This window comes from Quercus lobata, chromosome 11 (assembly GCF_001633185.2).
Source record: "Quercus lobata isolate SW786 chromosome 11, ValleyOak3.0 Primary Assembly, whole genome shotgun sequence".
NCBI classification, from domain to species: domain Eukaryota; kingdom Viridiplantae; phylum Streptophyta; class Magnoliopsida; order Fagales; family Fagaceae; genus Quercus; species Quercus lobata.
In genome coordinates this window covers 40,306,816-40,315,336 of record NC_044914.1, presented here as the reverse complement: position 1 = coordinate 40,315,336, position 8,521 = coordinate 40,306,816, and the positions used below count along the sequence as shown (strand labels likewise).

The 8,521-nt window shown below is 40.3% G+C and overlaps 2 protein-coding genes across 2 annotated transcripts; both read left to right on the top strand.

The window, feature by feature from the left end:
* Positions 1 to 206: 206 nt before the first annotated feature.
* Positions 207 to 2,231, top strand: LOC115969294 (CCG-binding protein 1-like). Its single transcript, XM_031088912.1, has 3 exons — positions 207 to 540; positions 709 to 782; positions 1,564 to 2,231. Exons 1-3 carry the CDS (start codon positions 297 to 299, stop codon positions 1,873 to 1,875), a joined length of 630 nt encoding a protein of 209 aa, XP_030944772.1. The 5' UTR covers positions 207 to 296; the 3' UTR covers positions 1,876 to 2,231.
* Positions 2,232 to 5,238: 3,007 nt separating this feature from the next.
* Positions 5,239 to 8,234, top strand: LOC115969293 (pollen-specific leucine-rich repeat extensin-like protein 3). Its single transcript, XM_031088911.1, has one exon. The coding sequence runs from the start codon at positions 5,559 to 5,561 to the stop codon at positions 8,142 to 8,144; it is 2,586 nt and encodes an 861-aa protein (XP_030944771.1). The 5' UTR covers positions 5,239 to 5,558; the 3' UTR covers positions 8,145 to 8,234.
* The last annotated feature ends 287 nt before the right edge of the window (positions 8,235 to 8,521 follow it).

The following is an 8,521-nucleotide window of genomic DNA, read 5'->3' as shown; positions in this document are numbered from 1 at the left end:
ATCTATAGATCCTCCAAACAATCATGATCCGTCTGTCCTTTCCTAAACTCACAATCCATGGTAACAATAACACCACCCAAATATCACAAACGTTAAAAAATAAATATCTTAAAATTCCCAAACAATAAAAAAAATATCTTAATCCTTATCCACTCTGTCTCTCTCTCTCTCTCTCTCCCCAATTCAGCCATTGAATCTTTTGGTATAAAAAGGTAAAAACTGTATCTTCGCTCATTAAGTATTTCAAATCCAATCTGAAACTCTCTGATACTAGCATTGTTGTGTGTTTGGACACGATGATAAGTTCATCCCTGATCCGTTCTTCTTGCTATTCTCCTCTTCTCCTCGAAGCCAAAGATGTTACACGTTCATCTTCTTCTTCTTCCTCCTCTGTAAGATTTGCCTATACTACTACTGTAACCTCTTGCTCTTCAAGAAGCGATGCTTTTATTCCAAAGCTTGAGCCTTTTAGCCGACCTAAGTTCGAAAGGATCCTCAAAGACCCACCTTTGATCGAAAAGTCAGAAAACGAGCTCGCTGGTATTAATTAACATTATTTTGCTTTTTTTGTATGTGTGAGCTAATGTTTGTGTGTTTTTTTGATTGACCCATGTGAGATCTTTGTGAGTTTGGTGGGTTTGTTTGCTTTTTTTTGGGTGTGTTGGTGGTTTTGGTGATCTTTTTGTATGGTTTTGTTTGTTGTTTCAGATTATTGTTCTACGCTAGAAGGAGATGATTCTTATAGCTGTTGGAGAGGTTATTTTGAACTCAAAGAACTTGAAGTAAGTTATTTATTTATTTTATATATATATATATATATATATATATATATAAATTTATTGTTATTATTATAATTTATAAGTCTATATATGCATCTTTTAAGGCTTCTGGGCATGAGCATAAATTGCTTAGCCCATCAGGGATGAATGAGTTTGTTTTACTGGCTAGAAGGTAGTTCAAAGAATCTAAAATTAATCAAATTGATGTTAAGAAAACAGAGTAAAAGAGCAGAGAATATACTGAGTCTTGTGCTATATATTGCTTTAGTTTTCAGTAATTTAGAATTTTTAGTTTTTGTAATTAAAAAAAAAAAAAAATTGTTGAGTATAGATATGGTATGTTTCTTTTTGTTTGCCTACATTTCTTGGCAGTCAAATGGGACGTGGGATTCAGTTTCTGTAACTGCCTGATTCTGAATGTGTTTGGTTGCTGAGAATATGGAGGGAAACAAAAAACAAATCACCTCCATGTGTCTGTGGTATGCACGTGCGAGTTGAAGTCCCATGTGGAGGAAAAATGAAGAGCTATAACGTAATTGAATTCAATTTCTTAGGGTTAAGCCTTTAGATAACTTGGTGGTGTCTCAATATGTTATATTAAGCTTCACTTGGAGTCTTCATAAGGTGTGTTCTTCTCAAGAGTATCTCATAAAATCTGGAGTTGTTTCCCAAAAAAGAAAATGAAGACATAAAAATTCAGCCTCATTGAGCTATATATACTTAATTCAAGATTGATAATCAGTACAAGCTGATCATTTTTTTTCTTTATGGTATTGTTCTTCAGAGGCAGTCACCAAAGAAAGATGTGGAGAAGCTAATTCTTCAAGCAGGGGGCTTAAAGTCCTTAATTGGAGTCTTACACAGCATTGCTGCAATGTTCAAAGGAAAGACTAATGAGTTCAATATGGCCAAGCCATCAAACATTGAGGAAGGAGAGAAACTGTGTCCAATACCGGATGGATTGCCGAAATCAACAGAAGAGCTTGAGGAAGAAGAGCAAGCTAGAATGCCTGATTCGCCATACACCCGGATGCTTAGAACCAAGGGGAGGTTCCCTGCATGGTACTCCCCTGCCCCTGACCACGAAACTGACTGATTATTGTGAGCTTTGTGCTGTGTGGAAGGGTTGAGCGAGTTTGAGTCCAGTGGTTAGCTGTAGATATACATAACGGATGTGGTGGTGATAGATGAAAGATTTTCAGACAGGTTGTGTCGAGGCTTTGAGATTTGTAACCATAGGAGTTTCTTGTAAAATTGCTTCAAGTAGCGAACCTTATCTCCTACCATTAAAATCAAGTTTGAGTATATTTCAAAATAATGTTTGATAATTGATACTATGTAACTATGATATAAATTAGGAATGGCTAATAGCTTGATTTTAGTTGCATCTTCAATCCTCAATGTTTTACTGTACTGAAAATCACAGTTTATTAATGATTTTTCTTGGGAAAATTATGTGGCTCTCTCATCTTAGAATATTTATAATAAAAAAAAAGAAAAAAAAAAGAAAGAACCGGTTACGCAGCTGGAGAACCGTTTAAATTTCTTCAAATTAGTGCTGGCAGCCTGGCACACAGAATTAAACCAATTGTTAGCGCTCGTTTGGATCCGCGTTTTAAGTTCAGCGTTTGCATTGTTTTGTTTTGTTTTATTTTTTTTTTTCAAGTGTATGAACAGAAATCTGCAATGTTTATGCACATGTGCATTCATTGTGCAAGAGATAAAATTTATTGTTCACAGGTCTCACTATTATTCACATATTTAAAAATTATTTTGTAATAATATTTTTAATTTTTAGTAAAATAAGTTGTATCTAAACAAATTTTAATGTACAAATTTTTTTTTCCATTGTAGTAAATTATGTTGCATCACCACTACCAAAAGGTATCAAAAACCAACGTTGTCAACACCAAAAATATATTCCATCTGCCATGCTCATGAAAGGAAGTTTTGCCTTGAGTTCAATTGATACCATGATTTTTATGTGGAGTTGTAGTGTGTCTTTGTGTTAGAACTCTCTTCTCTCTTGTGTGTATGTGTATGTGTATGTATATGTGTATGTGTATGTATATTTATTTTTAATAAATAAGAATGGGTAATTGTCTTACGTTGCTTAAGGGAATGTGTTATGTGTAATATAAATTGCTCTATCCTCTCTTAAAAGTTACTATGATTTTTTATTAGAGTTGTGGTGTGTCTTTGTATTAAAATTTCTTTCCTCTTTTTCTCTCCTTTGTGTTTCTCTAGAGGTACTCTAAAAAAGACTTTTCTTGGGAGAGAGATGAAAGATATCTTTAGGAATAAGTATCAAATCTAGAAAAGATCAATAAAGAACCGCGCCAGCCAACAATTTCCAAAAAAATTAAAACTGTGACAGAAACTCCGGGTTCCTAATTGGTAAATTACAAGATTAGCTATACAACCCCTATAAATATATATTTTATTGACGACAGTGACTCATATTGCAGCACCTAATGAACTTGAACAACAAACTAACAAGAAAATCAGAAATGTAAAAGATATTGAACATCAGCAGACTAACTTGTAGGACGCCACATATATGAATGGTTACAGACGCCCTAAATGCAGAAATAGCTGGGATGATACCAAAACCAAGAAAAAATACATTCCTGCCAGCGTTCTCATCATCAAGGAAGATTTTCCGAAAGAGTAATTCTTCAACCAAAGAAAGGGCTTTTAAACGTTCAGATTCATAGAAAATATAAAATAATTGAAGAAAATAAACTATAGGATGTTCAGCCAAATTAGGAATAATAAATTTCATGCAGACCTTAGAGGCACTCAAAAATCCCACACTTCATGTTGTTCAGCAACTTTAGCTATTGACAAAAACTCCTGGAAAGATAGCAAAACTAGAGCAACAAGAACAAGCAGGGCCTGCCCCAGACATTTAGGGGCTAAGGCAACAATTAGAATGGGGCCTTTTTATATTTATGTATTAATTAAATTAATGAATATTTTTATATTATAATCTATTTAATTTAAAATCTATTTTTCTTATCTTTTAATGTGCAAATTGACTAATTAATTTTTTGTATTCAAGTTCTTCTAACATCTTTTTTTAAATAATATAGCTAATCTATTTAATTTTTCTTAGAACATTGTTGATCTTAGGTATGATTTTTTTTCTAATACCTATTTTTTTCCAAAAGTTTGGGGCCTCTTTCACTTGGTGGCCTTAAGCAATGGCCTAATTAGCCTAGTGGAAGGCCGGCCTTGGGAACAAGTAAAAAAAGAGAAGACATACAAAATCAATGCAGCAGGGGATAACTAATACTTGCAGATATTTATCAAGCTGAATGCATCCCTGTTGATCAAAATCATCCTCTGTACTTGATGAGAATGTCCTTTAGGAGGAAAATGTATTGTATACAACGTCTTTAAGATGCCGATGTAATCGCTCAAAATTCCTGTATGAGCAGAAAAATAAATAAATAAATAAATAAAAAAAACCCAAAAGAAAATCCAGACTTGGATGGTGAAACTCCACTTTCTCTAAAATTAAAAAGTAAGCAGTTTGAACATGCATAACAATATAACATAGTAAGTACTAAGCGGGCGTGAATTTCTGACAAGGCTGAGTACAAAAAATTATTTTCACGAACCAAGTGCTATTTTCTGTATCTGTCACTACTATTTATTAAACTGCAACAGATTTTGATCCAAGTTTCTCAAAGTATGCTCCCATAACCCGTAGAGGCGTTAAGTACGCAATGCAAGAATCAAGTTAGAATCAGAGCGAGCATTTATGGTGACAAATCCTACATAGCAAAGCCAAGAAATGTTCTAATATATAACCTCCATTTCCTAATGATTCTACAAGCAGTTCATATGACAGATTCGTAAATCTCATGTTATTTACAGCAAAACAAAAATGCTCACCCGGCACCTGAGCTTCTGAACTTGCCATCCTTCACTGTGAAACACCACGTCTGTAGCACTCATACCATGAAACTCTTCACTGTGCCTGCGGCCAAACTTGGTGCTGTAGACCTCTCAAATAATGGTCCCTCCATGCCCTCCTGTAAATGTCCTTTCTGTATCACTTTGGACTACAAAAGCAGAAGTGCTATGGGATCTCTTAAGCCAACTTTGATTTCCATCAGTTGCAAGAGTATTAGTATGCTCCAATTCACCAAGAAGATGCCCACTCTAGAAAGACAATTCCTTGTTAGGGTCCTGAGAGAAATGCTTCCCAGATTTGTTCGCATTACTTTGATAGAAGATCAATACCAAGTGTTAGCTGCTTTACAGTTCTCTCATCTACTCCAACAGATATTTCAAGCCTGTTGTTTAACGTTTCCGTTCACAGATCTTTACTAGGTATAGATTTTTTCGTTCCAGAACCCATTGTTATAGGAACGGCTATAACAGATCACCTAGTACCAGATGCCATTGTTACCAAACATTGAAGTCCTGGTTTTGGAAAGTTAATTTGGCAACCATTCAATTAAAGATGACTTGGTCAATTGTCAATTTTTAGCTATGGTTTTCTTGTTTTATACACGCATGTACACCATATACAATCCAAGCAAAACAAAGTTTCTATATTTGTACTAACAAATTAGAGGAAGCTCCGAATTTTGTGGGTTCTGAAAGAGCAGCCACATTTCACGGTGCTAAAGCTGGAGACCTGTTATTCACAACCTCGCAATACCTTTCAATTCACAACTCTCCTCACCCTCCATATAACACCCTTCCCCTATTCACCTCCCCTGCCTACTATAAGCAGCCTTGGGCCAACCAAGGTGGTCAGCAATGGCTAAACCTCAAATAAAGCAGGCCTTAGGCTGCTTCCTATTCCTCTCCCTTCTCTTCTCTTCTTTTTCAACCTTCTCTCTTGCTTTGTCTGATGCTGAAGCTTCCCTCATTGCTCGCCGCCAGCTCTTGTCTCTCCCAGAAAATGGTGATCTTCCCCGTGACTTTGAATATGAGGTCGACGTTGTCTTGACCTTTGCCAATGAAAGGCTCCGAAAAGCTTACATCGCGCTTCAGGCATTGAAAAAGGCCATCTACTCTGATCCACTTAACACAACCGGCAATTGGGCTGGTGCTGATGTTTGTGCATATAACGGAGTCTTTTGTGCTCCAGCCCTTGATGACCCCAAATTGAGCGTTGTTGCTGGTGTTGATCTTAACCACGCTGACATTGCCGGATACCTTCCAGTTGAGTTGGGACTCTTGACCGATCTTGCACTATTCCACATTAACTCTAACAGGTTTTGTGGAATTATCCCAGAGAGTTTGTCAAGGCTTACACTTATGTTTGAGTTTGATGCTAGCAACAACCGCTTTGTTGGCAAATTCCCTAACGTCGTCCTCACATGGCCAGAGCTCAAGTATCTTGATCTCAGGTTCAATGACTTCGAAGGGAAATTGCCTCCAGAACTCTTTGAGAAGGATTTGGATGCGTTGTTCTTAAACAACAATCGGTTCAAATCCACCATCCCCATCACACTAGGCAAATCCAAGGTTTCTGTTGTGAGCTTCGCAAACAACAACTTCAGCGGTTGCATTCCACGTTCCATTGGCGACATGGGAAACACCTTGAATGAGATCCTATTCATAGGCAATAACCTTGGTGGTTGCTTCCCTCCAGAAATTGGATTGCTTAACAATGTGACCGTGTTTGCTGCAAGCTCTAACGGGTTCATTGGTACCTTGCCAAAAAGCCTGTCAGGGCTAAAGAATGTAGAGGAGTTGGACATTTCAAATAACAAGCTAACAGGATATGTGCCTGATAATGTTTGCAAATTGCCTAACTTAGCGAACTTTACCTTCTCTTATAACTACTTCAGTGGGGAGGCCCAAGCATGTGTGCCATCTCCAAAGACGCAAGATGTGGTGTTGAATGACACAAGCAATTGTTTGCCAGGAAGGCCAAAGCAAAAGTCAACCAAGATGTGTTTCCCAGTGGTGACTCGACCTGTGGATTGCAGCAAGAACTGTGGTGGCTCCTCTCAACCTTCTCCAAAACCATCACCACCTAAATCTAACCCAACTCCATCTCCAAAACCATCTCCAACTCCAACTCCAACTCCAAAACCATCTCCTGTACCAGCACCAGCACCAGGACCAGATCCATATAACAATTCACCTGGTGAAAGGAACCGCCCACCTCCACCACCATCACCCTCACCATCACCCCCACCACCACCACCAGTTCAGTCTCCTCCACCGCCACCACCACCAGTACACTCACCACCTCCACCTGTGTATTCTTCTCCACCACCACCACCACCAGTTCAGTCTCCTCCACCACCAGTCCACTCACCACCACCACCATTACCACCTCCACCAGTTCACTCTCCACCACCACCACCAGTCCATTCTCCACCCCCACCACCAGTCCGTTCACCACCTCCACCAGTATTCTCACCTCCCCCACCAGTCCACTCACTCCCACCACCACCACCAGTGTACTCACCTCCACCTCCAGTCCACTCTCCACCACCACCATTACCACCTCCACCAGTTCACTCTCCACCCCCACCACCAATCCATTCACCACCTCCACCAGTATTCTCACCTCCCCCACCAGTCCACTCACTCCCACCACCACCACCAGTGTACTCACCTCCACCTCCAGTCCACTCTCCACCTCCACCTCCAGTCCATTCTCCACCACCACCAATCCACTCTCCTCCTCCTCCGGTGCACTCACCCCCACCACCAGTCCACTCTCCTCCACCCCCAGTTCACTCTCCTCCTCCTCCAGTGCACTCACCCCCACCACCAGTTCACTCTCCACCACCACCACCAGTCCACTCTCCTCCACCTCCTGTGCACTCTCCACCACCCCCAGTTCACTCTCCACCACCACCAGCAGTCCACTCTCCTCCACCTCCTGTGCACTCTCCACCACCCCCAGTTCACTCTCCTCCTCCTCCAGTGCACTCACCCCCACCACCGGTGCACTCTCCACCACCTCCAGTGCACTCACCGCCACCACCCGTACACTCCCCTCCACCTCCGGTGCACTCAACCCCACCATCGATGCACTCCCCTCCACCACCGGTCCACTCTCCACCACCTCCAGTGCACTCACCCCCACCACCCGTGCACTCCCCTCCACCTCCGGTGCACTCAACCCCACCTCCGGTGCACTCTCCTCCACCACCAATCCACTCTCCACCACCTCCAGCGCACTCACCCCCACCACCAGTGCACTCTCCACCACCCCCAGTGCACTCTCCCCCACCACCAGTTCACTCACCACCACCACCAGTTGCTTCTCCTGCTCCTGTACCTGTCATTTCACCACCACCACCAGAGATCATCCTCCCACCAAGCACCGGGTTCCAGTACTCATCGCCTCCTCCACCACTGTACCCTGGCTACTAAGTAGCGTAATATCATACATATCTTTGCCTTTTATTTCATATAGTAGTTTCAGAACGCTACATATACACACTCAATTTGTAAGCTCAGCTTCTCATCATTGAATAGTAATATGTCTCTATAATTTTTTTAAAATTTTTTTTATTTAGTAACTTTTTCCCTCAGATAACATTCAATCCTTTATTTTTTTCCCTTGTTTTTGGATGTAAAGCAGTTTGTTTAGATACTTCTATGTAACTATTTTTAGTCCAGATTTGGACCAAGCGTACAAATGTGACATTGCAGCTCATCGTTTTCTTTTTTTTCTTTTCTCAATATAAAGATAGGACTAGCTAATGGATGAATGTACAAGGTGTGAGATCCAAGTGAGAGTTCTGCAT

Bases quoted from the DNA above. Each gene is read 5' to 3' on its own strand.
- LOC115969294 (XM_031088912.1), top strand. From the start codon at position 297: ATGATAAGTTCATCCCTGATCCGTTCTTCTTGCTATTCTCCTCTTCTC. The intron at 541-708 runs GTATTAATTAAC...TTGTTGTTTCAG, and splicing joins GTCAGAAAACGAGCTCGCTG to ATTATTGTTCTACGCTAGAA. The intron at 783-1,563 runs GTAAGTTATTTA...ATTGTTCTTCAG, and splicing joins TTGAACTCAAAGAACTTGAA to AGGCAGTCACCAAAGAAAGA.
- LOC115969293 (XM_031088911.1), top strand. From the start codon at position 5,559: ATGGCTAAACCTCAAATAAAGCAGGCCTTAGGCTGCTTCCTATTCCTC.